At 56.8% G+C, this 27,694-nt stretch overlaps 2 protein-coding genes across 4 annotated transcripts in view; both read left to right on the top strand.

Moving 5' to 3' along the window:
* The first annotated feature begins 9,333 nt into the window (after positions 1-9,333).
* Positions 9,334-10,752, top strand: LOC101730787 (retinitis pigmentosa 1-like 1 protein). The gene has a single exon (XM_031902957.1). It carries the CDS (start codon positions 9,364-9,366, stop codon positions 10,750-10,752), a length of 1,389 nt encoding a protein of 462 aa, XP_031758817.1. The 5' UTR covers positions 9,334-9,363.
* Positions 10,753-14,545: 3,793 nt separating this feature from the next.
* The window catches only part of srf (serum response factor), a 33,273-nt gene continuing 20,124 nt past the window's right edge, over positions 14,546-27,694 (top strand). Inside the window, exons 1-2 of one of the 3 annotated variants that reach the window (XM_031902382.1) lie at positions 14,548-15,580; positions 15,661-16,272. In XM_031902382.1, coding sequence (XP_031758242.1) covers positions 15,895-16,272 — 378 coding nt within the window. In that variant the 5' untranslated portion in view covers positions 14,548-15,580; positions 15,661-15,894. Of the gene's footprint in view, positions 16,273-27,694 lie in introns of all 3 variants that reach the window. The other 2 variants (XM_031902383.1, XR_004222713.1) reach the window with 2 other exon arrangements.

Below are 27,694 nucleotides of genomic sequence, written 5' to 3'. Positions count from 1 at the left end.
GGGTTGGGTTTAGGGGCTAAGATTAGCGGCTAGGGTTGGGGCTAGGGTTAGAGTTGGGGCTAGGGTTAGGGTTAAGGCTAGGGTTATGGTTGGGGCTAGGGTTGGGACTAGGGTTGGTGCTAGGGATAGGGTTGGGGCTAGGGTTGGGGCTAGGGTTAGGGTTGGGGCTAGGGTTAGGGTTGGGGCTAAGGTTAGGGTTGTGGCTAAGGTTCGGGTTGGGACTAGAGTTAGGGTTGGGGCTAGGGTTGGGAATAGGGTTGGGGCTAAAGTTAGGGTTGGGGCTAAGGTTAGGGTTGGGGCTAGGGTTGGGGTTAAGGTTGGGGTTAATGTTGGGGTTAATGTTGGGGTTAGGGTTGGGGCTAGGGCTCAAGATAGGGATAGGGTTGGGGTTAGGGTTGGAGCTAGGGCTAGGGTTGGGGCTAGGGTTATGGTTAGGGTTGGGGCTAGGGTTAGGGTTGGGGCTAGGGTTGGGGTTTGGGTTAGGGTTGGGGCTAGGGTTAGGGTTGGGGCTAGGGTTGAGGTTTGGGTTAGGGTTGGGGTTAGGGTTAGGGTTGGGGTTAGGGTTAGGGTTGGGGTTAGGGTTGGGGCTAGGGTTAGGGGTAGGGTTAGGGGTAGGGTTGGGGCTAGGGTTGGGGTTGGGGTTACTGTTGGGGTTAGGGTTGGGGCTAGGGTTAGGGTTGGGGCTAGAGTTAGGGTTGGGGCTAGGGTTAGGGTTGGGGCTAGAGTTAGGGTTGGGGCTAGGTTCTGGGCTAGGGCTAGGGTTGAGGCTAGGGTTGGGGTTAGCTTTACGGTTAGGTTTGGGAGTAGGGTTAGGGTTGGGGTTGGGGCTAGGGTTAGGGTTGGGGTTAGGGTTGGGGCTAGGGTTAGGGTTGGGGCTAGGGTTAGGGTTGGGGCTAGGGTTAGGGTTGGGGTCAGGTTTGGGGCTAGGGTTAGGGTTGGGGCTAGGGTTGTGGCTAGGGTTTGGGCTAGGGTTTGGGCTAGGGTTTGGGCTAGGGCTGGGGCTTGGGTTGGGGCTAGGGATAGGGTTGGGGCTAGGGTTAGGGTTGGGGCTAGGGTTGGGGCTAGGGTTGGGGCTAGGGTTGGGGCTAGGGTTGGGGCTAGGGTTAGGGCTGGGGTTAGGGTTGGGGCTAGGGTTGGGGCTCGGGTTGGGGCTAGGGTTGGCGCTCGGGATAGGGTTGGGGCTCGGGTTAGGGTGGGGGCTAGGGTTAGGGTGGGGGCTAGGGTTGGGGTTAGGGTTGGGGCTAGGGTTGGGGTTAGGGTTGGGGCTCGGGATAGTGTTGGGGCTAGGGTTGGGGTTAGGGTTTGGGCTCGGGATAGGGTTGGGGCTAAGGTTAGGGTTTGGGGCTAAGTTAGGGTTGGGGCTAAGTTAGGGTTGGGGCTAAGGTTAGGGTTGGGGCTAAGGTTAGGGTTGGGGCTAAGGTTAGGGTTGGGGCTTGGGGCTAGGGTTAGGGTTGGGGCTAGGGTTGGGGTTAGGGTTGGGGCTAGGGTTGGGGTTAGGGTTGGGGCTCGGGATAGGGTTGGGGCTAGGGTTGGGGCAAGGGTTGGGGCAAGGGTTGGGGCAAGGGTTGGGGCAAGGGTTGGAGCTAGGGTTGGGGCTAGGGTTGGGGCTAGGGTTGGGGCTAGGGTTGTGTTTAGGGGCTAAGGTTAGCGGCTTGGGTTGGGGCTAGGGTTGGGGCTAGGGTTAGGGTTGGGGCTAGGGTTAGGGTTGGGGCTAGGGTTGTGGCTAGGGTTGGGGCTGGGGCTAGTGTTGGGGCTAAGGTTGGGGCTAAGGTTGGGGCTAGGGTTAGGGTTGGGGCTAGGGTTTGGGCTAGGGTTTGGGCTAGGGTTAAGCTTGCAGCTTGGGCTGGGGTTGGGGCTAGGGTTGGGGCTAGGGTTGGGGCTGGGGTTGGGGCTAGGGTTGGGGCTAGGGTTGGGGTTAGGGTTGGGCTAGGGTTGGGGCTAGGATAGGGGTTAGGGTTGGGGCTGGGGTTGGGGCTAGGGTTGGGCTAGGGTTAGGGTTGGGGCTAAGGTTAGGGTTTGGGCTAGGGTTGGGGCTAGGGTTGGGGCTAGGGTTGGGGCTAGGGTTGGGGCTAGGATAAGTGCTAAGGTTGGGGCTAGGGTTGGGGCTCGGGTTGGGGCTAGGGTTGGCGCTCGGGATAGGGTTGGGGCTCGGGTTAGGGTGGGGGCTAGGGTTAGGGTGGGGGCTAGGGTTGGGGTTAGGGTTGGGGCTAGGGTTGGGGTTAGGGTTGGGGCTAGGGTTGGGGTTAGGGTTGGGGTTAGGGTTGGGGCTCGGGATAGTGTTGGGGCTAGGGTTGGGGTTAGGGTTTGGGCTCGGGATAGGGTTGGGGCTAAGGTTAGGGTTGGGGCTAAGTTAGGGTTGGGGCTAAGTTAGGGTTGGGGCTAAGGTTAGGGTTGGGGCTAAGGTTAGGGTTGGGGCTAAGGTTAGGGTTGGGGCTAGGGGCTAGGGTTGGGGTTAGGGTTGGGGCTAGGGTTGGGGTTAGGGTTGGGGCTCGGGATAGGGTTGGGGCTAGGGTTGGGGCAAGGGTTGGGGCAAGGGTTGGGGCAAGGGTTGGGGCAAGGGTTGGGGCAAGGGTTGGGGCAAGGGTTGGAGCTAGGGTTGGGGCTAGGGTTGGGGCTAGGGTTGGGGCTAGGGTTGTGTTTAGGGGCTAAGGTTAGCGGCTTGGGTTGGGGCTAGGGTTGGGGCTAGGGTTAGGGTTGGGGCTAGGGTTAGGGTTGGGGCTAGGGTTAGGGTTGGGGCTAGGGTTGGGGCTGGGGCTAGTGTTGGGGCTAAGGTTGGGGCTAAGGTTGGGGCTAGGGTTGGGGCTAGGGTTTGGGCTAGGGTTTGGGCTAGGGTTAAGCTTGCAGCTTGGGCTGGGGTTGGGGCTAGGGTTGGGGCTAGGGTTGGGGCTAGGGTTGGGGCTGGGGTTGGGGCTAGGGTTGGGGCTAGGGTTGGGGTTAGGGTTGGGCTAGGGTTGGGGCTAGGATAGGGGTTAGGGTTGGGGCTGGGGTTGGGGCTAGGGTTGGGCTAGGGTTAGGGTTGGGGCTAAGGTTAGGGTTTGGGCTAGGGTTGGGGCTAGGGTTGGGGCTAGGGTTGGGGCTAGGATAAGTGCTAAGGTTGGGGCTGGGTTGGGGCTAGGGTTGGGGCTAGGATTAAGGTTGGGGCTAGGATTAAGGTTGGGCCTAGGATTAAGGTTGGGGCTAGGATTAAGGTTGGGGCTAGGATTAAGGTTGGGGCTAGGATTAAGGTTGGGGCTAGGGTTGGGGCTAGGGTTGGGGCTAGATTAAGGTTGGGGCTAGGGTTGGGGATAGGGTTGGGGCTAGGATTAAGGTTGGGGCTAGGGTTGGGGATAGGGTTGGGGCTGGGGTTGGGGCTAGGGTTGGGGCTGGGGTTGGGGCTAAGGTTGGGGCTAAGGTTGGGGCTAAGGTTGGGGCTAGGGTTGGGGCTAGGGTTGGGGCTAGGGTTGGGGCTAGGGTTGGGGCTAGGGTTGGGGCTAGGGTTGGGGCTAGGGTTGGGGCTAGGGTTGGGGCTAGGGTTGAGGTTGGGGCTAGGGTTGAGGTTGGGGCTAGGGTTGAGGTTGGGGCTAGGGTTGGGGCTAGGGTTGGAGTTGGGGCTAGGGTTGGGGCTAGGGTTAGGGTTGGGGCTACGGTTAGGGTTGGGGCTAAAGTTTGGGCTAGGGTTAGGGTTGGGGCTAGGGTTTGGGTTGGGGCTAGGGATAGGATTGGGGCTAGGGATAGGATTGGGGCTAGGGATAGGATTGGGGTTAGGGTTAGGGTTGGGGCTAGGGTTGAGGCTAGAGTTGGGGCTAGGGTAAGGGTTGTGGCTAGGATTAGGGTTGGGGCTTGGGTTATGGTTGGGGCAAGGGTTAGGGTTAGGGCTAGGCTTGGGGCTAGGGTTGGGGCTAGGGTTGGGGTTGGGGCTAGGGTTGGGGCTAGGGTTGGGGCTAGGGTTGGGGCTAGGGTTGGGGCTAGGGTTGGGGCTAGGGTTAGGGTTGAGGCTAGCGTTAACGTTAGGGTTGGGGCTAGGGTTAGGGTTGGTGCTAGGGTTGGGGCTAGGGTTGGGGGCTAAGGTTAGGGGCTAGGGTTGGGGCTAGGGCTAGGGTTGGGGCTAGGGTTGGGGCTGGGGTTAAGGTTGGGGCTAGGGTTGTGTTTAGTGGCTAGGGTTGGGGCTAGGGTTGGGGCTAGGGTTAGGGTTGGGGCTAGGGTTAGGGTTGGGGCTCGGGTTGGGGTTGGGGCTCGGGTTGGGGTTAGGGTTGGGGCTAGGGTTAGGGTTGGGGCTTGGGTTAGGGTTGGGGCTAGGGCTAGGGTTGGGGCTAGGGTTAGGACTAGGGTTAGGGTTGGGGCTAGGGTTAGGCTAGGGTTATGGTTGGGGCTAGGGCTAGGGTTGGGGCTAGGGTTGGGGCTAGGGTTAGGGTTGGGGTTAGGTTTGGGGCTAGGGTTGTGGCTAGGGTTAGGGTTGGGGCTAGGGTTAGGCATAGGGTTGGGGCTAGGGTTAAGGTTGCGGCTAGGGTTAGGGTTGGTGCTAGGGTTGGTGCTAGGGTTGGTGCTAGGGTTGGGGCTAGGGTTGGGGCTAGGGTTGGGGGCTAAAGTTAGGGGCTAGGGTTGGGGCTAGGGCTAGCGTTGGGGCTGGGGTTAGGGTTGGGGCTAGGGTTGTGTTTAGCGGCTAGGGTTGGGGCTAGGGTTGGGGCTGGGGTTAGGGTTGGGGCTAGGGTTAGGGTTGGGGCTCGGGTTGGGGTTGGGGTTAGGGTTGGGGCTAGGGTTAGTGTTGGGGCTTGGGTTAGGGTTGGGGCTAGGGCTAGTGTTGGGGCTAGGGTTAGGGCTAGGGTTGGGACTAGGGTTAGGGTTGGGGCTAGGGTTAGGCTAGGGTTATGGTTGGGGCTAGGGTTAGGGTTGGGGCTAGGGTTGGGGTTAGGTTTGGGGCTAGGGTTGTGGCTAGGGTTGGGGTTAGGGTTGGGGTTAGGGTTGGGGTTAGGGTTGGGGCTAGGGTTAGGGATAGGGTTGGGGATAGGGTTAAGGTTGCGGCTAGGGTTAAGGTTGCGGCTAGGGTTTGGGCTGGGGTTGGGGCTAGGCTTGGGGCTGAGGTTGAGGCTTGGGTTGGGGCTAGGGTTGGGGTAGGGTTAGGGTTGGGGCTAAGGTTAGGGTTGGGGCTAGAGTTGGGGCTAGGATTGGGGTTAGGGTTGGGGCTGGGGTTGGGGCTACAGGTGGGGCTAGGGTTAGGGCTAGGGTTGGGGCTAGGGTTAGGGTTGGGGCTAGGGTTTGGGCTAGGGTTCGGGTTGGGACTAGGGTTAGGGTTGGGGCTAGGGTTAGGCTAGGGTTATGGTTGGGGCTAGGGTTAGGGTTGGGGCTAGGGTTCGGGCTAGGGTTCGGTTTGGGGCTACGGCTGGTTCTAGGGTTAGGGATGGGGTTAGGTTTGGGGCTAGGGTTGTGGCTAGGGTTTTGGTTGGGGTTAGGTTTGGGGCTAGGGATAGGGTTGGGGTTAGGGTTGGGGTTGGGGCTAGGGTTCGGGTTGGGGCTAGGGTTAGGGTTGGGGTTAGGGTTGGGGCTAGGGTTGGAGCTAGGGTTGGGGCTAAGGTTAGGGTTGGGGCTAAGGTTAGGGTTGGGGCTAGGGTTGGGGCTGGGGCTAGGGTTAGGGTTGGGGCTAGGCTAGGGTTGGGGCTATGGTTGGGGCTAGGGTTGGGGCTAGGGTTAGGGATAAGGTTGGCGCTAGGTTTGGGTTGGGGCTAGGTTTGGGTTGGGGCTAGGTTTGGGTTGGGGCTAGGGTTTGGGTTAGGGCTAAGGTTTGGGTTGGGGCTAAGGTTTGGGTTGGGGCTAGGGTTAGGGTTGGGGCTAGGGTTGGGGTTAGGGCTAAGGTTAGAGTTGGGGCTAAGGTTAGGGTTGGGGCTAGGGTTAGGGTTGGGGCTAAGGTTAGAGTTGGGGCTAAGGTTAGAGTTGGGGCTAAGGTTAGGGTTGGGGCTAAGGTTTGGGTTGGGGTTGGGGTTAGGGTTGGGGCTAGGGTTAGGGTTGGGGCTAGGGTTAGGGTTGGGGCTAGGGTTGGGGCTAAGGTTAGAGTTGGGGCTAAGGTTCGGGTTGTGGCTAAGGTTAGGGTTAGGGATAGGGTTAGGGTTAGGGTTGGGGCTAAGGTTAGAGTTGGGGCTAAGGTTAGAGTTGGGGCTAAGGTTAGGGTTGGGGCTAAGGTTAGGGTTGGGGCTAAGGTTAGGGTTGGGGCTAAGGTTAGGGTTGGGGCTAAGGTTAGGGTTGGGGCTAAGGTTAGGGTTGGGGCTAGGGTTGGGGCTAGGGTTAGGGTTGGGGTTGGGGCTAGGGTTAGGGTTAGGGTTGGGGCTAGGGTTAGTGTTGGGGTTGGGGCTAGGGTTAGGGTTGGGGCTAGGGTTGGGGTTGGGGCTAGGGTTAGGGTTGGGGCTAGGGTTGGGGCTAGGGTTGGGGTTAGGTTTGGGGCTAGGGTTGGGGCTAAGGTTAGGTTTGGGGCTAGGGTTGGGGCTAAGGTTAGGTTTGGGGCTAGGGTTGGGGCTAAGGTTAGGTTTGGGGCTAGGGTTGGGGCTAGGGTTAGGGTTTGGGATAGGGTTAGGCCAGTGGTTCTCAAACTTCCTAATGCCGCGATCCTTTAATACAGTTCCTCATGTTGTGGTGACACCAAACCATAAAATTATTCCTAAGACCATCGGAAATATGTGTTTTCTGATGGTGTTTGGTGACCCCTGTGAAAGGCTCGTTGGACCCCCAGGTGCCCTGGATGGCTCGGCTAGCCGCAGCATGAATTTCAAGGATTACAGGTAAGTTTCTCAACAAGGACTATAAGGTAAGTGAGATCTAAATAGGTCTGATTTACACAGACAGTACAAGGGGTTGTAAGTCCAATCCCTATAGCGACTGAGATGTGGATCTTACTCACACAAGCCCCCGAATCCCAAATGGGACGACACTGCTGTGCAGGGTCGGACTGGGACACCGGGACACTGGGAAAAATCCCATTGGGCCAGAACCAACCCTTGCTGGCACCCCCCTGCCCGACTGTTCCTCCATGATGCGTTAAATGTATGTGCACTCGGGGATAATGTCGGGTGGGGGACCCTGCCGGGGGGGTTAGGGGGGGAGCCCCGGTGGGACCTGCAACCCCATGTCCGACCCGGCCGCACTATGTGTACTTTGAATGGGAGGGGAAAGTTCTATCAAAGATACGTAACAGGGTTAGACCCACAATCTGTATTGTGATAAAACCACTTTCTATGCACTTTGAGAAAAAATGTTCTCTCTCCGGCTATAATGTAAGTGTGGGGCAAATGGTACAGTCTGGGCTCCTGTCTGTTTAATGTTATGTGTAGCCGCCTGTGTTCTCCAAAGGTAATTGCCCCTGCTGTGAGGGCAAATAAAGCCAGGACCCTCTGTAATCCAATACGCATAGTTGGCCCCAAGACCCCCTACAATGGCTGTGCCCTGTCTGGATCCTGCATACAGACTAAACTGGGCATGCTCACTAAATGGCACCTCATTGGCCCAGTGGTATCAGCTGTGATTGGTCCCTCTGGAAGCTGCCTTTGGGTTGGCAGAAGGAATGCATTTATGACAGGGGCTGCTCCCTTTCTGGCTACAAAGGTGGCTGCCAACAATTCCAATTTGTTAGTCTTTATTATACACAAGGAAGATCCCAGAGACTGCCCGGCTGTACCAACAAGTACCCAGTGCCTAGAAGTAGCAGTGCCCTGGCGCCCCCCGCAGGTAGAACCGCTAAGTGCAGGCTGGCTACCATAGGAACTCTGAGCAAACTGGCAATGCTGAAGATACAATAAAGAGCCTCATTTTCTAAAGCAGTGCTGTCCAACTGGCGGCCCGCGACCCCCCTCTGTGTGGCCCCCCACCTGTCTGGCTGCTTTGATGGCTTACTCTTGTGTAAGCTTTAAATGGTATCAGTACTGAGGTTAACTGCCCCCCTGCATGGTTCTCACCTCAGATTCAGGCTGTAATCAGGCTGTATTGTTTAAACATGTAATCCCCTGTACTGTTCACACCTTTTAATCTCTGCATTGTTCACCCCCTGCAGTGTTCCCACCTCAGGCTCAGGCTGTAATCACCCCCATTGTTCCCCTGTTCCCACCTCAGGCTCAGGCTGTAATCACCCCCATTGTTCCCCTGTTCACACCTCAGGAGCAGTAGAAACCCACAAATAATCCCTGCACACTGCAAAAAGAACATATACTGAGGTGGTACTGCAATTAAAAAGTTTTTTAATATATAGTTATTGTGCAGACTGTAGGAGCAGTGCCAGCATTGTGTCACTGTAGGCTGCCTGTGTGTGAGCAAAGGGCAAGCAGAGTATTGTACACACAGGCAGGGTAGGGAAGGCAGAGTATGGCACACACAGGCCAAGTTTGGCACAAACCAGCCAAGAATGGCACACACAGTGAAAGTATGGCACACGCAGGCAGGGTAGGGAAGGCAGAGTATGGTACACACAGGCAGGGTAGGGAAAGCAGAGTATGGCACACACAGGTAGGGTAGGGCAGGCAGAGTATGGCACACACAGGCCAAGTATGGCACAAGCAAGCCAAGAATGGCACACACAGTGAAAGTATGGCACGCAGGCAGGGTAGGGCAGGCAGAGTATGGCACACACAGGCAGGGTAGGGAAGGCAGTGTATGGCACACACAAAGGCAGGGTAGGGCAGGCAGAGTATGGCAGGTTTTTGCTGTACTACAACCATTAATATGGGTATGGTCATGTGATAACATGGGTGTGGTTTCAAGTGGGTGCGGTTTCAAAAAGGGGAGTGGTCAAAACTGGCTTCCATTATCGGCCCTCCACCACGTACGTCGGAAAAATTCCGGCCCTCGGTACAACAGAAGTTGGACAGCACTGTTCTAAAGGAATTGTGTGTGTGACTCCGACCCTATGTCCGTGTCCTTCGCGCGGCTCGGTGCCGTCACACTGGTGGGATTCGAACCCACGCCTCTGAAGAGACTGGAGGAACAGACTTCTAACGCCCTAATCCTTTCCTGCATCATGGAAGCTCCACCTGGAATATACAGTGGCTCATGGGATACCTTCAGCTATGCAGATGATGGCTGGACTCCACAGATCCCTACAGATCCCAGGGAGAACACCTTGTTCTGGCAGAGGTGTCAGTGCCTTGGACTCTCTGCAGATGTGGCCCTGACCCATGAACAGCTGGTGAGGATGGAGGCCGACCTGGAGGCAGATTACTATGCCCTGCAGAGCACCATGCACCAACCAGGTGGGAGATACAAAGTCCCTACACGGTGCGGCCACTTCCCCACAGCTGGGAGCAATGGCAAGAGCTCTGGGACCCGCTGGACTTCTGTAACTACAACACCTTTGTGGGTGACCCAGAGGGGGAGTTCTGGGACCTCTATAGATGCCGATTTCAATATATTGGTATGAATGATACAGAGGAAAGGAGGGACTGGCTGGCTGAACTGGTTTACCGGGAACTGGATATTATAAGAGACTATGTGGGGATCCTGCGATTTGAGGATCATCGTAGGGCAGAAATGCTGGCACGTGCCCAAAATGTATTCTGTTGTGAGCGGGCAAAGCCAGTTCTGGGTGCAGTCGGCCCCAGAGATTCTCATTCTCACCCGAGTTCAATCAGTGCTGGGGTGGGAGAGGAACAAAAGACCTCACAAATTACTACAATTTATGGCCCTGGAGAACCAGGACCTACTGATGTGTGTAACCTGAGGCAAGGAGATGTTACACAGGAGATGCCTGCTGCGGCCTCCCCCAGTGAAGTCCCTGGGTGTGTGGAGTCCGGGTGCTGTGTGATCCCTGGGCTGGCAGAACCTGAGAGTGGGGAATTGGCAGAGGCTGAGGCCTCCCCCAGTGAAGTCCCTGTGTGTGTGGAGTCCGGGTGCTGTGTGATCCCTGGGCTGGCAGAACCTGAGAGTGGGGAATTGGCAGAGGCTGCGGCCTCCCCCAGTGAAGTCCCTGTCTGTGTGGAGTCCGGGTGCTGTGTGATCCCTGGGCTGGCAGAACCTGAGAGTGGGGAATTGGAAGAGGCTGAGGCCTCCCCCAGTGAAGTCCCTAATTGTGTGGAGTCCGGGTGCTGTGTGATCCCTGGGCTGGCAGAACCTGAGAGTGGGGAATTGGCAGAGGCTGAGGCCTCCCCCAGTGAAGTCCCTAATTGTGTGGAGTCCGGGTGCTGTGTGACTCCTGGGCTGGCAGAACCTGAGAGTGGGGAATTGGCAGAGGCTGAGGCCTCCCCCAGTGAAGTCCCTGTCTGTGTGGAGTCCGGGTGCTGTGTGATCCCTGGGCTGGCAGAACCTGAGAGTGGGGAATTGGCAGAGGCTGAGGCCTCCCCCAGTGAAGTCCCTGTCTGTGTGGAGTCCGGAGTTTCACAATTTACAAAAATCTCCAAGGAGGGAAGAGATGAGGATTCCCCACTACCTGAGTTGTTGCTGGCTGGAGAGGAACAGGACCAAGAGGAAAGCATTGCTCAGGATTCCCCAATGTCTATCAGAGCAGTCAGTTCTGGGAATGGAGTAAGGGGCACCCCAAAAGCACAACGTGTAACCAGGGCAGTTGTTCCGGAAACCCCCTCTGGCAGACAACAAGGCCAGAGAATTACCCCACAGAGAAATAAAACACTGGTGAGTCCCCGTGCTGTCCCTACAATATCTCCCAGATGGAGGGGTCCCCCATTGTGTAATGTTACAGGGACCGGGGCCTTGAGAGAGGTTGGGTGGAACTTAGAATTAAAGGAAAAGCAGGGGGGTAAACATTTGTCTAATACTCTTTGGGGTCCACTGGTCATTGGGGTCACTTGAAGATAAGTCACCTTGGCCTGACTGCTTGGGGGGGGGGAATACAGACTGTACCACCTGGGATTGTTCCCTTCTCCCTGGAAGGCCCCTTTATTGTCCTGGAGGCCAGAACTGTGACATTACAGGGTCGCCCATATGGAGGAGAGAGGGTTAATGACGGCCGAACCCCTGAAATATCCCTCTTAGATCCTGTGGGTTCTTTTAATCTTACATCTATCTTGTTATGTGATGCACAGTGTACCCCTATTCTGTCAATATGAACCCCCCCCCCCGGGAACTAAAGACTTTTGCTCAGTGACTCTGCAAACTGTTTGGGAAACTGCACCAACGGCTGCCCCCTACTGTGTGTGAGGGGAACAGCAACTAAGGGCTGCGCGTGAGGGGCCCAGTAACTAAGGGCTGCGCGTGAGGGGCCCAGTAACTAAGGGCTGCGCGTGAGGGGCCCAGTAACTAAGGGCTGCGCGTGAGGGGCCCAGTAACTAAAGGCTGCGCGTGAGGGGCCCAGTAACTAAGGGCTGCGCGTGAGGGGCCCAGTAACTAAGGGCTGTGTGTGAGGGGAACAGTAACTAAGGGCTGCGCGTGAGGGGCCCAGTAACTAAAGGCTGCGCGTGAGGGGCCCAGTAACTAAGGGCTGCGCGTGAGGGGCCCAGTAACTAAGGGCTGCGCGTGAGGGGCCCAGTAACTAAGGGCTGCGCGTGAGGGGCCCAGCAACTAAGGGCTGTGTGTGAGGGGCCCAGCAACTAAGGGCTGCGCGTGAGGGGCCCAGCAACTAAGGGCTGCGCGTGAGGGGCCCAGTAACTAAGGGCTGCGCGTGAGGGGCCCAGCAACTAAGGGCTGTGTGTGAGGGGCCCAGCAACTAAGGGCTGCGCGTGAGGGGCCCAGCAACTAAGGGCTGCGCGTGAGGGGCCCAGTAACTAAGGGCTGCGCGTGAGGGGCCCAGTAACTAAGGGCTGCGCGTGAGGGGCCCAGTAACTAAGGGCTGCGCGTGAGGGGCCCAGTAACTAAGGGCTGCGCGTGAGGGGCCCAGCAACTAAGGGCTGCGCGTGAGGGGCCCAGCAACTAAGGGCTGCGCGTGAGGGGCCCAGTAACTAAGGGCTGCGCGTGAGGGGCCCAGCAACTAAGGGCTGTGTGTGAGGGGCCCAGCAACTAAGGGCTGCGCGTGAGGGGCCCAGCAACTAAGGGCTGCGCGTGAGGGGCCCAGTAACTAAGGGCTGCGCGTGAGGGGCCCAGTAACTAAGGGCTGCGCGTGAGGGGCCCAGTAACTAAGGGCTGCGCGTGAGGGGCCCAGTAACTAAGGGCTGCGCGTGAGGGGCCCAGCAACTAAGGGCTGTGTGTGAGGGGCCCAGCAACTAAGGGCTGCGCGTGAGGGGCCCAGCAACTAAGGGCTGCGCGTGAGGGGCCCAGTAACTAAGGGCTGCGCGTGAGGGGCCCAGTAACTAAGGGCTGCGCGTGAGGGGCCCAGTAACTAAGGGCTGCGCGTGAGGGGCCCAGCAACTAAGGGCTGCGCGTGAGGGGCCCAGCAACTAAGGGCTGCGCGTGAGGGGCCCAGCAACTAAGGGCTGCGCGTGAGGGGCCCAGCAACTAAGGGCTGCGCGTGAGGGGCCCAGCAACTAAGGGCTGCGCGTGAGGGGCCCAGCAACTAAGGGCTGCGCGTGAGGGGCCCAGCAACTAAGGGCTGCGCGTGAGGGGCCCAGCAACTAAGGGCTGCGCGTGAGGGGCCCAGCAACTAAGGGCTGCGCGTGAGGGGCCCAGCAACTAAGGGCTGCGCGTGAGGGGCCCAGCAACTAAGGGCTGCGCGTGAGGGGCCCAGCAACTAAGGGCTGCGCGTGAGGGGCCCAGCAACTAAGGGCTGCGCGTGAGGGGCCCAGCAACTAAGGGCTGCGCGTGAGGGGCCCAGTAACTAAGGGCTGCGCGTGAGGGGCCCAGTAACTAAGGGCTGCGCGTGAGGGGCCCAGTAACTAAGGGCTGCGCGTGAGGGGCCCAGTAACTAAGGGCTGCGCGTGAGGGGAACAGCAACTAAGGGCTGTGTGTGAGGGGCCCAGCAACTAAGGGCTGTGTGTGAGGGGCCCAGCAACTAAGGGCTGCGCGTGAGGGGCCCAGTAACTAAGGGCTGCGCGTGAGGGGCCCAGCAACTAAGGGCTGCGCGTGAGGGGCCCAGCAACTAAGGGCTGCGCGTGAGGGGCCCAGCAACTAAGGGCTGCGCGTGAGGGGCCCAGCAACTAAGGGCTGCGCGTGAGGGGCCCAGTAACTAAGGGCTGCGCGTGAGGGGCCCAGTAACTAAAGGCTGCGCGTGAGGGGCCCAGTAACTAAGGGCTGCGCGTGAGGGCCCAGCAACTAAGGGCTGCGCGTGAGGGGCCCAGCAACTAAGGGCTGCGCGTGAGGGGCCCAGCAACTAAGGGCTGCGCGTGAGGGGCCCAGCAACTAAGGGCTGCGCGTGAGGGGCCCAGTAACTAAGGGCTGCGCGTGAGGGGCCCAGTAACTAAGGGCTGCGCGTGAGGGGCCCAGTAACTAAGGGCTGCGCGTGAGGGGCCCAGCAACTAAGGGCTGCGCGTGAGGGGCCCAGCAACTAAGGGCTGCGCGTGAGGGGCCCAGTAACTAAGGGCTGCGCGTGAGGGGCCCAGTAACTAAGGGCTGCGCGTGAGGGGCCCAGTATCTATAAGGGGAGAGAGGGGCCCCAGTATCTATAAGGGGAGAGAGGGGCCCCAGTATCTATAAGGGGGGAGAGGGGCCCCAGTATCTATAAGGGGAGAGGGGCCCCAGTATCTATAAGGGGAGAGAGGGGCCCCAGTATCTATAAGGGGAGAGAGGGGCCCCAGTATCTATAAGGGGGGAGAGGGGCCCCAGTATCTATAAGGGGGGAGAGGAGCGCCAGTATCTATAAGGGGGGAGAGGGGCCCCAGTATCTATAAGGGGGGAGAGGGGCCCCAGTATCTATAAGGGGAGAGAGGGGCCCCAGTATCTATAAGGGGGGAGAGGGGCCCCAGTATCTATAAGGGGAGAGGGGCCCCAGTATCTATAAGGGGAGAGAGGGGCCCCAGTATCTATAAGGGGAGAGAGGGGCCCCAGTATCTATAAGGGGGGAGAGGGGCCCCAGTATCTATAAGGGGAGAGGGGCCCCAGTATCTATAAGGGGAGAGAGGGGCCCCAGTATCTATAAGGGGAGAGAGGGGCCCCAGTATCTATAAGGGGAGAGAGGGGCCCCAGTATCTATAAGGGGAGAGAGGGGCCCCAGTATCTATAAGGGGAGAGAGGGGCCCCAGTATCTATAAGGGGAGAGAGGGGCCCCAGTATCTATAAGGGGAGAGAGGGGCCCCAGTATCTATAAGGGGAGAGAGGGGCCCCAGTATCTATAAGGGGTTACAGCGGACTCACTGGGGAAAGGGAAGTTCAGACGCACTACATTACCCATAATGCTACTACATTACCCATAATGCTACTACATTACCCATAATGCTACTACATTACCCATAATGCTACTACATTACCCATAATGCTCTATGCGCCAGATAGTAAAGGGGAGGAGACCCCAGGGCCCGGACACTTTCCCACAAGCCCCTGCGCTCAGCTGTTCGGACACATCAGGGGGCGGTACCTACTGAGGGAACAGCTGATCTCTAACCTCCCACGTGACTCGGGTTCGCTCTAAATGGACGTAACAGGCCCCGCCTCGCTTTCCCCCTTCCACCCAATCAGGGAAGCGCTGTGTCCGGGCCCCGGGCCAATGGGAGCGAAGCGCGGTGACTCACCATATAAGGAGAGGCTTTTCCATAAAAGGAAACATTGTAACGCTTTATAAGGGAGAAAATAGTCCCTCAGCGCCACTCCGGCTCATGTACCCTTCCGCCCAAACCATATTTAATGGGAATTAGTTCCGGCAAGGGGCGCGCAAGGATCTCATTTACACGCTCTGGCGGTGGGAACCGAGTGTGTGAGTGTGATGCGGCTCGGGATGTGATTGGTTGGAGCAGGGAGAGCGGGGAAGCCACAGCCAGACAGGCCGGTCAGGGAGAGGGAGTGCGGCCCGGGCCGGAACCAACAGTCCGACAGCGAGAGAGTCCGGGGGGGCAGGTATCCGTATTAGCCCCAGGGAGAGAGTCCGGGGGGGCAGGTATCCGTATTAGCCCCAGGGAGAGAGTCCGGGGGGGCAGGTATCCGTATTAGCCCCAGGGAGAGAGTCCGGGGGGGCAGGTATCCGTATTAGCCCCAGGGAGAGAGACGGGGGGGCAGGTATCCGTATTAGCCCCAGGGAGAGAGTCCGGGGGGGCAGGTATCCGTATTAGCCCCAGGGAGAGAGTCCGGGGGGGCAGGTATCCGTATTAGCCCCAGGGAGAGAGTCCGGGGGGGCAGGTATCCGTATTAGCCCCAGGGACAGAGTCCGGGGGGGCAGGTATCCGTATTTGCCCCAGGGAGAGAGTCCGGGGGGGCAGGTATCCGTATTAGCCCCAGGGAGAGAGTCCGGGGGGGCAGGTATCCGTATTAGCCCCAGGGAGAGAGTCCGGGGGGGCAGGTATCCGTATTTGCCCCAGGGAGAGAGTCCGGGGGGGCAGGTATCCGTATTAGCCCCAGGGAGAGAGTCCGGGGAGGGCAGGTATCCGTATTTGCCCCAGGGAGAGAGTCCGGGGGGGCAGGTATCCGTATTAGCCCCAGGGAGAGAGTCCGGGGGGGGCAGGTATCCGTATTAGCCCCAGGGAGAGAGTCCGGGGGGGGCAGGTATCCGTATTAGCCCCAGGGAGAGAGTCCGGGGGGGCAGGTATCCGTATTAGCCCCAGGGAGAGAGTCCGGGGGGGCAGGTATCCGTATTAGCCCCAGGGAGAGAGTCCGGGGGGGGCAGGTATCCGTATTAGCCCCAGGGAGAGAGTCCGGGGGGGCAGGTATCCGTATTAGCCCCAGGGAGAGAGTCCGGGGGGGCAGGTATCCGTATTAGCCCCAGGGAGCAGTGTTTGCTTTGCCCAGGCAAGGGGCACTGAGGAGCTCAGGTGGGGCATTTAAGTTTGTACCCCGGGCAGATTGCTAGTAGGCATTACCCCAGGAGGGTAGGTTAGTTATACCTATTATAGGCGGGTTTTGCCCCAAGGAAGGGCAGATTAGTAGGTTTTATCCCAGGAAGTGGTATAAGAGTGGGGCACCCCCCCATGCCCCCTAGGGATGTTGCCCAGTAGCCAGGCCGGGGTGGTGGGGTCAGGCCGGGGGCTGGGGTTGGCCCGCAGGGCAGGCAATGGGGCTGGTTGCCCAGGGGTTAGGGGCCCCGGGGTCCAATACAGCGGCAGCTCTGGGAGCTCAGACTCGGGGGAAGAGGAGGATCCTCCTGGGCGGGGGTTAAAGCGGGGGCTCAACGAGCTTGAGCTGCCGGAACAAGGGGGTGCAGCCGGCGGTGTGGGGTACCCGGGGGCCAGTGGCACGGTGTCAGGGGCAAAACCTGGCAAGAAAACCCGCGGCCGAGTGAAGATTAAGATGGAATTCATCGATAACAAACTGCGGCGCTACACGACCTTCAGCAAGCGCAAAACTGGCATCATGAAGAAGGTAAGTACCCCGGGGCATCTGGGGCAAAAGTACAAACAGCTAGGGTATATCGGGCATAGGGAACTTAGATTGTTAGCTCACTGGGGCAGGGGCTGATGGGAATGGGATAGGGACCTTAGATTGTTAGCTCACTGGGGCAGGGACTGATGGGAATGGGATAGGGACCTTAGATTGTAAGCTCACTGGGGCAGGGACTGATGGGAATGGGATAGGGACCTTAGATTGTAAGCTCACTGGGGCAGGGACTGATGGGAATGTGATAGGGACCTTAGATTGTAAGCTCACTGGGGCAGGGACTGATGGGAATGGGATAGGGACCTTAGATTGTAAGCTCACTGGGGCAGGGACTGATGGGAATGGGATAGGGACCTTAGATTGTATGCTCACTGGGGCAGGGACTGATGGGAATGTGATAGGGACCTTAGATTGTAAGCTCACTGGGGCAGGGGCTGATGGGAATGGGATAGGGGCCTTAGATTGTAAGCTCACTGGGGCAGGGACTGATGGGAATGGGATAGGGGCCTTAGATTGTAAGCTCACTGGGGCAGGGACTGAGGGAAATGGGATAGGGGCCTTAGATTGTAAGCTCACTGGGGCAGGGACTGAGGGGAATGGGATAGGGACCTTAGATTGTAAGCTCACTGGGGCAGGGACTGATGGGAATGGGATAGGGACCTTAGATTGTAAGCTCACTGGGGCAGGGACTGATGGGAATGTGATAGGGACCTTAGATTGTAAGCTCACTGGGGCAGGGACTGATGGGAATGGGATAGGGACCTTAGATTGTAAGCTCACTGGGGCAGGGACTGATGGGAATGGGATAGGGACCTTAGATTGTATGCTCACTGGGGCAGGGACTGATGGGAATGGGATAGGGACCTTAGATTGTAAGCTCACTGGGGCAGGGGACTGATGGGAATGGGATAGGGACCTTAGATTGTAAGCTCACTGGGGCAGGGACTGATGGGAATGGGATAGGGACCTTAGATTGTATGCTCACTGGGGCAGGGACTGATGGGAATGTGATAGGGACCTTAGATTGTAAGCTCACTGGGGCAGGGGCTGATGGGAATGGGATAGGGGCCTTAGATTGTAAGCTCACTGGGGCAGGGACTGATGGGAATGGGATAGGGGCCTTAGATTGTAAGCTCACTGGGGCAGGGACTGAGGGAAATGGGATAGGGGCCTTAGATTGTAAGCTCACTGGGGCAGGGACTGATGGGAATGGGATAGGGACCTTAGATTGTAAGCTCACTGGGGCAGGGACTGAGGGGAATGGGATAGGGACCTTAGATTGTAAGCTCACTGGGGCAGGGACTGATGGGAATGGGATAGGGACCTTAGATTGTAAGCTCACTGGGGCAGGGACTGATGGGAATGGGATAGGGACCTTAGATTGTAAGCTCACTGGGGCAGGGACTGATGGGAATGTGATAGGGACCTTAGATTGTAAGCTCACTGGGGCAGGGGCTGATGGGAATGGGATAGGGACCTTAGATTGTAAGCTCACTGGGGCAGGGGCTGATGGGAATGGGATAGGGACCTTAGATTGTAAGCTCACTGGGGCAGGGGCTGATGGGAATGGGATAGTGACATTAGATTGTAAGCTCACTGGGACAGGGACTGATGGGATAGGGACATTAGATTGTAAGCTCACTGGGGCAGGGACTGATGGGAATGGGATAGGGACATTAGATTGTAAGCTCACTGGGGCAGGGACTGATGGGAATGGGATAGGGACCTTAGATTGTAAGCTCACTGGGGCAGGGGCTGATGGGAATGGGATAGTGACATTAGATTGTAAGCTCACTGGGACAGGGACTGATGGGATAGGGACATTAGATTGTAAGCTCACTAGGGCAGGGACTGATGGGAATGGAATAGGTACATTAGATTGTAAGCTCACTAGGGCAGGGACTGATGGGAATGGGATAGGGACATTAGATTGTAAGCTCACTGGGGCAGGGGCTGATGGGAATGGGATAGGGACCTTAGATTGTAAGCTCACTGGGGCAGGGGCTGATGGGAATGGGATAGTGACATTAGATTGTAAGCTCACTGGGGCAGGGGCTGATGGGATAGGGACATTAGATTGTAAGCTCACTAGGGCAGGGACTGATGGGAATGGGATAGGGACATTAGATTGTAAGCTCACTGGGGCAGGGACTGATGGGAATGGGATAGGGACCTTAGATTGTAAGCTCACTGGGGCAGGGACTGATGGGAATGGGATAGGGACCTTAGATTGTAAGCTCACTGGGACAGGGACTGATGGGATAGGGACATTAGATTGTAAGCTCACTGGGGCAGGGACTGATGGGATAGGGACATTAGATTGTAAGCTCACTGGGGCAGGGACTGATGGGAATGTGATAGGGACCTTAGATTGTAAGCTCACTGGGGCAGGGTCTGATGGGAATGGGATAGGGACCTTAGATTGTTAGCTCACTGGGGCAGGGACTGATGGGAATGGAATAGGGACCTTAGAGTGTAAGCTCACTGGGGCAGGGACTGATGGGAATGTGATAGGGACCTTAGATTGTTAGCTCACTGGGGCAGGGACTGATGGGAATGTGATAGGGACCTTAGATTGTAAGCTTACTGGGGCAGGGACTGATGGGAATGGAATAGGGACCTTAGATTGTAAGCTCACTGGGGCAGGGACTGATGGGAATGGAATAGGGACCTTAGACTGTAAGCTCACTGGGGCAGGGACTGATGGGAATGTGATAGGGACCTTAGATTGTAAGCTCACTGGGGCAGGGGCTGATGGGAATGGGATAGGGACATTAGATTGTAAGCTCACTGGGACAGGGACTGATGGGATAGGGACATTAGATTGTAAGCTCACTGGGGCAGGGACTGATGGGATAGGGACATTAGATTGTAAGCTCACTGGGGCAGGGGCTGATGGGAATGGGATAGGGACCTTAGATTGTAAGCTCACTGGGGCAGGGACTGATGGGAATGTGATAGGGACCTTAGATTGTAAGCTCACTGAGGCAGGGGCTGATGGAATGGGATAGGGACCTTAGATTGTTAGCTCACTGGGGCAGGGGCTGATGGGAATGGGATAGGGACCTTAGATTGTTAGCTCACTGGGGCAGGGGCTGATGGGAATGGGATAGGGACCTTAGATTGTAAGCTCACTGGGGCAGGGACTGATGGGAATGGGATAGGGACATTAGATTGTAAGCTCACTGGGGCAGGGACTGATGGGAATGGGAAAGGGACCTTAGATTGTAAGCTCACTGGGGCAGGGACTGATGGGAATGGGATAGGGACCTTAGATTGTAAGCTCACTGGGGCAGGGACTGAGGGGAATGGGATAGGGGCCTTAGATTGTAAGCTCACTGGGGCAGGGACTGATGGGAATGGGATAGGGACCTTAGATTGTAAGCTCACTGGGGCAGGGACTGAGGGGAATGGGATAGGGACCTTAGATTGTAAGCTCACTGGGGCAGGGACTGAGGGGAATGGGATAGGGGCCTTAGATTGTAAGCTCACTGGGGCAGGGACTGAGGGGAATGGGATAGGGGCCTTAGATTGTAAGCTCACTGGGGCAGGGACTGAGGGGAATGGGATAGGGACCTTAGATTGTAAGCTCACTGGGGCAGGGGCTGATGGGAATGGGATAGGGACCTTAGATTGTTAGCTCACTGGGGCAGGGACTGATGGGAATGGAATAGGGACCTTAGAGTGTAAGCTCACTGGGGCAGGGACTGATGGGAATGTGATAGGGACCTTAGATTGTTAGCTCACTGGGGCAGGGACTGATGGGAATGTGATAGGGACCTTAGATTGTAAGCTTACTGGGGCAGGGACTGATGGGAATGGAATAGGGACCTTAGATTGTAAGCTCACTGGGGCAGGGACTGATGGGAATGGAATAGGGACCTTAGACTGTAAGCTCACTGGGGCAGGGACTGATGGGAATGTGATAGGGACCTTAGATTGTAAGCTCACTGGGGCAGGGGCTGATGGGAATGGGATAGGGACATTAGATTGTAAGCTCACTGGGACAGGGACTGATGGGATAGGGACATTAGATTGTAAGCTCACTGGGGCAGGGACTGATGGGATAGGGACATTAGATTGTAAGCTCACTGGGGCAGGGGCTGATGGGAATGGGATAGGGACCTTAGATTGTAAGCTCACTGGGGCAGGGACTGATGGGAATGTGATAGGGACCTTAGATTGTAAGCTCACTGAGGCAGGGGCTGATGGGAATGGGATAGGGACCTTAGATTGTTAGCTCACTGGGGCAGGGGCTGATGGGAATGGGATAGGGACCTTAGATTGTTAGCTCACTGGGGCAGGGGCTGATGGGAATGGGATAGGGACCTTAGATTGTAAGCTCACTGGGGCAGGGACTGATGGGAATGGGATAGGGACATTAGATTGTAAGCTCACTGGGGCAGGGACTGATGGGAATGGGAAAGGGACCTTAGATTGTAAGCTCACTGGGGCAGGGACTGATGGGAATGGGATAGGGACCTTAGATTGTAAGCTCACTGGGGCAGGGACTGAGGGGAATGGGATAGGGGCCTTAGATTGTAAGCTCACTGGGGCAGGGACTGATGGGAATGGGATAGGGACCTTAGATTGTAAGCTCACTGGGGCAGGGACTGAGGGGAATGGGATAGGGACCTTAGATTGTAAGCTCACTGGGGCAGGGACTGAGGGGAATGGGATAGGGGCCTTAGATTGTAAGCTCACTGGGGCAGGGACTGAGGGGAATGGGATAGGGGCCTTAGATTGTAAGCTCACTGGGGCAGGGACTGAGGGGAATGGGATAGGGGCCTTAGATTGTAAGCTCACTGGGGCAGGGACTGATGGGAATGGGATAGGGACCTTAGATTGTAAGCTCACTGGGGCAGGGACTGAGGGGAAATGGATAGGGACCTTAGATTGTAAGCTCACTGGGGCAAGGGACTGAGGGGAATGGATAGGGGCCTTAGATTGTAAGCTCACTGGGGCAGGGACTGATGGGAATGGGATAGGGACCTTAGATTGTAAGCTCACTGGGCAGGGACTGAGGGGAATGGGATAGGGACTTAGATTGTAAGCTCACTGGGGCAGGGACTGAGGGGAATGGGATAGGGGCCTTAGATTGTAAGCTCACTGGGGCAGGAACTGAGGGGAATGGGATAGGGGCCTTAGATTGTAAGCTCACTGGGGCAGGGACTGAGGGGAATGGGATAGGGGCCTTAGATTGTAAGCTGATGGGATAGGGACCTTAGATTGTAAGCTCACTGGGGCAGGGACTGAGGGGAATGGGATAGGGGCCTTAGATTGTAGGCTCAGCTGGGGCAGGGACTGATGGGATGGGATAGGGACCTTAGATTGTAAGCTCACTGGGGCAGGGACTGAGGGGAATGGGATAGGGACCTTAGATTGTAAGCTCACTGGGGCAGGGACTGAGGGGAATGGGATAGGGGCCTTAGATTGTAAGCTCACTGGGGCAGGGACTGAGGGGAATGGGATAGGGACCTTAGATTGTAAGCTCACTGGGGCAGGGGCTGATGGGAATGGGATAGGGACCTTAGATTGTAAGCTCACTGGGGCAGGGGCTGATGGGAATGGGATAATGACCTTAGATTGTAAGCTCACTGGGGCAGGGGCTGATGGGAATGGGATAGGGACCTTAGATTGTAAGCTCACTGGGGCAGGGACTGATGGGAATGGGATAGTGACATTAGATTGTAAGCTCACTGGGGCAGGGACTGATGGGAATGGGATAGGGACCTTAGATTGTAAGCTCACTGGGGCAGGGACTGATGGGAATGGGATAGGGACATTAGATTGTAAGCTCACTGGGGCAGGGACTGATGGGAATGGGATAGGGACCTTAGATTGTAAGCTCACTGGGGCAGGGACTGATGGGAATGGGATAGGGACATTAGATTGTAAGCTCACTGGGGCAGGGGCTGATGGGAATGGGATAGGGACCTTAGATTGTAAGCTCACTGGGGCAGGGACTGATGGGAATGGGATAGGGACCTTAGATTGTAAGCTCACTGGGGCAGGGACTGATGGGAATGGGATAGGGACCTTAGATTGTAAGCTCACTGGGGCAGGGACTGATGGGAATGGGATAGGGACCTTAGATTGTAAGCTCACTGGGGCAGGGGCTGATGGGAATGGGATAGGGACCTTAGATTGTAAGCTCACTGGGGCAGGGACTGATGGGAATGGGATAGGGACATTAGATTGTAAGCTCACTGGGGCAGGGGCTGATGGGAATGTGATAGGGACCTTAGATTGTAAGCTCACTGGGGCAGGGACTGATGGAATGTGATAGGGACCTTAGATTGTAAGCTCACTGGGGCAGGGACTGATGGGAATGGGATAGGGACATTAGATTGTAAGCTCACTGGGGCAGGGGCTGATGGGAATGGGATAGGGACCTTAGATTGTAAGCTCACTGGGGCAGGGGCTGATGGGAATGGGATAGGGACCTTAGATTGTAAGCTCACTGGGGCAGGGACTGATGGGAATGGGATAGGGACATTAGATTGTAAGCTCACTGGGGCAGGGGCTGATGGGAATGTGATAGGGACCTTAGATTGTAAGCTCACTGGGGCAGGGACTGATGGGAATGGGATAGGGACATTAGATTGTAAGCTCACTGGGGCAGGGACTGATGGGAATGGGATAGGGGCCTTAGATTGTAAGCTCACTGGGGCAGGGCTGATGGGAATGGGATAGGGACCTTAGATTGTAAGCTCACTGGGGCAGGGACTGATGGGAATGGGATAGGGACATTAGATTGTAAGCTCACTGGGGCAGGGGCTGATGGGAATGTGATAGGGACCTTAGATTGTAAGCTCACTGGGGCAGGGACTGATGGGAATGTGATAGGGACCTTAGATGTAAGCTCACTGGGGCAGGGACTGATGGGAATGGGATAGGGACATTAGATTGTAAGCTCACTGGGGCAGGGGCTGATGGGAATGGGATAGGGACCTTAGATTGTAAGCTCACTGGGGCAGGGGCTGATGGGAATGGGATAGGGACCTTAGATTGTAAGCTCACTGGGGCAGGGACTGATGGGAATGGGATAGGGACATTAGATTGTAAGCTCACTGGGGCAGGGGCTGATGGGAATGTGATAGGGACCTTAGATTGTAAGCTCACTGGGGCAGGGACTGATGGGAATGGGATAGGGACATTAGATTGTAAGCTCACTGGGGCAGGGACTGATGGGAATGGGATAGGGACCTTAGATTGTAAGCTCACTGGGGCAGGGGCTGATGGGAATGGGATAATGACCTTAGATTGTAAGCTCACTGGGGCAGGGGCTGATGGGAATGGGATAGGGACCTTAGATTGTAAGCTCACTGGGGCAGGGGCTGATGGGAATGGGATAGGGACCTTAGATTGTAAGCTCACTGGGGCAGGGACTGATGGGAATGGGATAGGGACCTTAGATTGTAAGCTCACTGGGGCAGGGACTGATGGGAATGGGATAGGGACATTAGATTGTAAGCTCAGTGGGGCAGGGGCTGATGGGAATGGGATAGGGACATTAGATTGTAAGCTCAGTGGGGCAGGGGCTGATGGGAATGTGATAGGGACATTAGATTGTAAGCTCAGTGGGGCAGGGACATTAGATTGTAAGCTCAGTGGGGCAGGGACATTAGATTGTAAGCTCAGTGGGGCAGGGACATTAGATTGTAAGCTCAGTGGGGCAGGGGCATTAGATTGTAAGCTCAGTGGGGCAGGGGCATTAGATTGTAAGCTCAGTGGGGCAGGGGCATTAGATTGTAAGCTGAGTGGGGCAGGGGCATTAGATTGTAAGCTCAGTGGGGCAGGGACATTAGATTGTAAGCTCAGTGGGGCAGGGACCTTAGATTGTAAGCCAGTGGGGCAGGGACATTAGATTGTAAGCTCAGTGGGGCAGGGACATTAGATTGTAAGCTCAGTGGGGCAGGGACATTAGATTGTAAGCTCAGTGGGGCAGGGACATTAGATTGTAAGCTCAGTGGGGCAGGGACATTAGATTGTAAGCTCAGTGGGGCAGGGACCTTAGATTGTAAGCTCAGTGGGGCAGGGACATTAGATTGTAAGCTCAGTGGGGCAGGGACATTAGATTGTAAGCTCAGTGGGCAGGGACATTAGATTGTAAGCTCAGTGGGGCAGGGACATTAGATTGTAAGCTCAGTGGGCAGGGACATTAGATTGTAAGCTCAGGGGCAGGGACATTAGATTGTAAGCTCAGTGGGGGCAGGGACATTAGATTGTAAGCTCAGTGGGGCAGGGACATTAGATTGTAAGCTCAGTGGGGGCAGGGACATTAGATTGTAAGCTCAGTGGGGCAGGGGCATTAGATTGTAAGCTCAGTGGGGCAGGGACATTAGATTGTAAGCTCAGTGGGGCAGGGACATTAGATTGTAAGCTCAGTGGGGCAGGGGCATTAGATTGTAAGCTTCAGTGGGGCAGGGGACATTAGATTGTAAGCTCAGTGGGGCAGGGGCATTAGATTGTAAGCTCAGTGGGGCAGGGGGCATTAGATTGTAAGCTCAGTGGGGCAGGGGCATTAGATTGTAAGCTCAGTGGGGCAGGGACATTAGATTGTAAGCTCAGTGGGGCAGGGACATTAGATTGTAAGCTCAGTGGGGCAGGGGCATTAGATTGTAAGCTCAGTGGGGCAGGGGCATTAGATTGTAAGCTCAGTGGGGCAGGGACATTAGATTGTAAGCTCAGTGGGGCAGGGACATTAGATTGTAAGCTCAGTGGGGCAGGGACATACAGGTGGCGCTATACACGTACAGGAGAGGGTATGAAGGGGCTGCTGGGCAGGTTGATGGGAGAATGGGGATTGGGTGAGATTTAGGGGTATCTGGAAGGGTAAAAGGGGAAAGATTGGGGGTGTTTAGGCACAAAGAGATGATACTGTGAGTAAGATGGGGGGGTCATAAAGAAGTTGGAGTCTCATGGGGGGAGATATTTTGGGATCAGTCACATGGTGGGGGCGGGTACTGTTGGTGCCGGCAGGGGGGAGGGGCCTGAATTCTCGTGGCTACAAAATCTGATGGGAGCTACTTGTTGCAGCCGCACAGCAGGCATTACAGGTTATAGTGTGAGTGTTGGTAGGGGCAGCGGCCAGTCTGGGGGGGGGGGGTATATAGCCGGGGGTACCCCACTGTCAGCCTAGGGGAAATGTGTGAGGGGAGGGGGCACTGGGGCCAGCGCTGATCCCTATGTATGTATGACTTTATTTATAAAGCGCCACAAGGGTACGCAGCGCTGTCTTACACAATTACACAATTACACACAGGGAAGTGATATAATAAATACATATATATAAGTGCCATGTGGTATGAGACACAGTAGGAAGGAGGTCCCTGCCCCGTAGAGCTTACAATCTGAATGTGTGTTCTTGCTCTGATCCAGGTGACATGATATGGGGGGATTAATAGTGGGGGCACTGAGTATGTATGGGGGGGGGCACTGAGTATGTATGGGGGGGGGGCACTGAGTATGGTATGGGGGGGGGCACTGAGTATTGTATGGGGGGGGGCACTGAGTATGTATGGGGGGGGGCACTGAGTATGTATGGGGGGGGGGCAACTGAGTATGTAATGGGGGGGGGCACTGAGTATGTATGGGGGGGGCACTGAGTATGTATGGGGGGGGGCACTGAGTATGTATGGGGGGGGGGGCACTGAGTATGTATAGGGGGGGGCACTGAGTATGTATGGGGGGGGGGGCACTGAGTATGTATGGGGGGGCCACTGAGTATGTATGGGGGGGGGCACTGAGTATGTATGGGGGGGGGCACTGAGTATGTATGGGGGGGGCGGGCACTGAGTATGTATGGGGGGGGCACTGTAGTATGTATGGGGGGGGGCACTGAGTATGTATGGGGGGGGTGCACTGAGTATGTATGGGGGTGGGGGGGCACTGAGTATGTATGGGGGGGGGGCACTGAGTATGTTATGGGGGGGGCACCAGTATGTATGGGGGGGGCACTGAGTATGTATGGGGGGGGCACCGAGTATGTATGGGGGGGCACCGAGTATGTATGGGGGGGGGCACCGAGTATGTATGGGGGGGGCACCGAGTATGTATGGGGGGGCACCGAGTATGTTATGGGGGGGGGCACCGAGCATGTATGGGGCACCGAGCATGTATTGGGGGGGCACCGAGCATGTATGGGGGCGGGGCACCGAGCAATGTATGGGGGGGGCACCGAGCATGTATGGGGGGGGGCACCGAGCATGTATGGGGGGGGGCACCGAGCATGTATGGGGGGGGGCACCGAGCATGTATGGGGGGGTCACGAGCATGTATGGGGGGGCACCGAGCATGTATGGGGGGGCACCGAAGCATGTATGGGGGGGGGGCACCGAGCATGTATGGGGGGGGGGCACCGAGCATGTATGGGGGGGGCACCGAGCATGTATGGGGGTGGCACCAAGCATGTATGGGGGGGGCACCGAGCATGTATGGGGGGGGGGGGGCACCGAGCATGTATGGGGGGGGGGGGCACCGAGCATGTATGGGGGGGGGGCCACCGAGCATGTATGTTAGCGATACTTACCTACACAGCGCTGTACAGCAGAGCAATAGATACACAGTATAACAATAAATACACACAAATACAAGGTACAGTTGCAATAATTAAGAGTCAAAAGGACGGAGGTCCCTGCCCCGTAGAGCTTACAGTCTACAATATTTTTTGGACCTGATGGGTGGGACAGGTGTGTGCTGGGGGGCCCCTTAGGGCCAGTGTCTCCTGGGGGAACAATGATGTTTACATTCCTGTCTGCCCGAATGGGTTGGATACAGTGTTGTACCATGTGATACAGCGGGAGTGTGGGGATAATGTTGTACCATGTGATACAGCGGGAGCGCGGGGGGTGGGGATAATGTTGTACCATGTGATACAGCGGGAGCGCGGGGGGTGGGGATAATGTTGTACCATGTGATACAGCGGGAGTGTGGTGGGGTTGGGGAAAGTGTCCATGTGAAGCGGGAGTGTGGGGGGTGGGGATAATGTTTGTCCCAGTGATACAGCGGGAAGTGTGGGGGTGGGGATAATGTTTGTACCGCATGTGATACAGCGGGAGTGTGGGGGGGTGGGGATAATTTTACCCATGATACAGTGGGAGCGCGGGGGGTGGGGATAATGTTGTACCATGTGATACAGTGGGAGCAATTTCAGGGTTTCCAGGCCCACCTGGGTCTCACACTACAGGGAGGGGGCCCTGGTGGGGGTGGGGGTTAAGGCTGAGACGAGAAGCAGATGTAGTTGAGGGCAGGACGCATATACATGGGGGGGGAGTAACGGCAGAGACCACTCAAGTGACTGTTATTAGAGCGCCCCTCCCCCAAATGGTCAGAACTTGACTCTCACCCCCTTTCTGCGTCCCACCCAGTCAGGCCTCCCGGGGTCTGCAATTGCCCCATTCCC

This window comes from Xenopus tropicalis, chromosome 5 (assembly GCF_000004195.4).
Source record: "Xenopus tropicalis strain Nigerian chromosome 5, UCB_Xtro_10.0, whole genome shotgun sequence".
NCBI classification, from domain to species: Eukaryota; Metazoa; Chordata; class Amphibia; order Anura; family Pipidae; genus Xenopus; species Xenopus tropicalis.
This window is presented reverse-complemented; position numbering and strand designations above follow the sequence as displayed.

What these genes read in the sequence shown, in the direction of transcription:
- LOC101730787 (XM_031902957.1), top strand. Translation starts at nt 9,364, where the DNA reads ATGAATGATACAGAGGAAAGGAGGGACTGGCTGGCTGAACTGGTTTAC.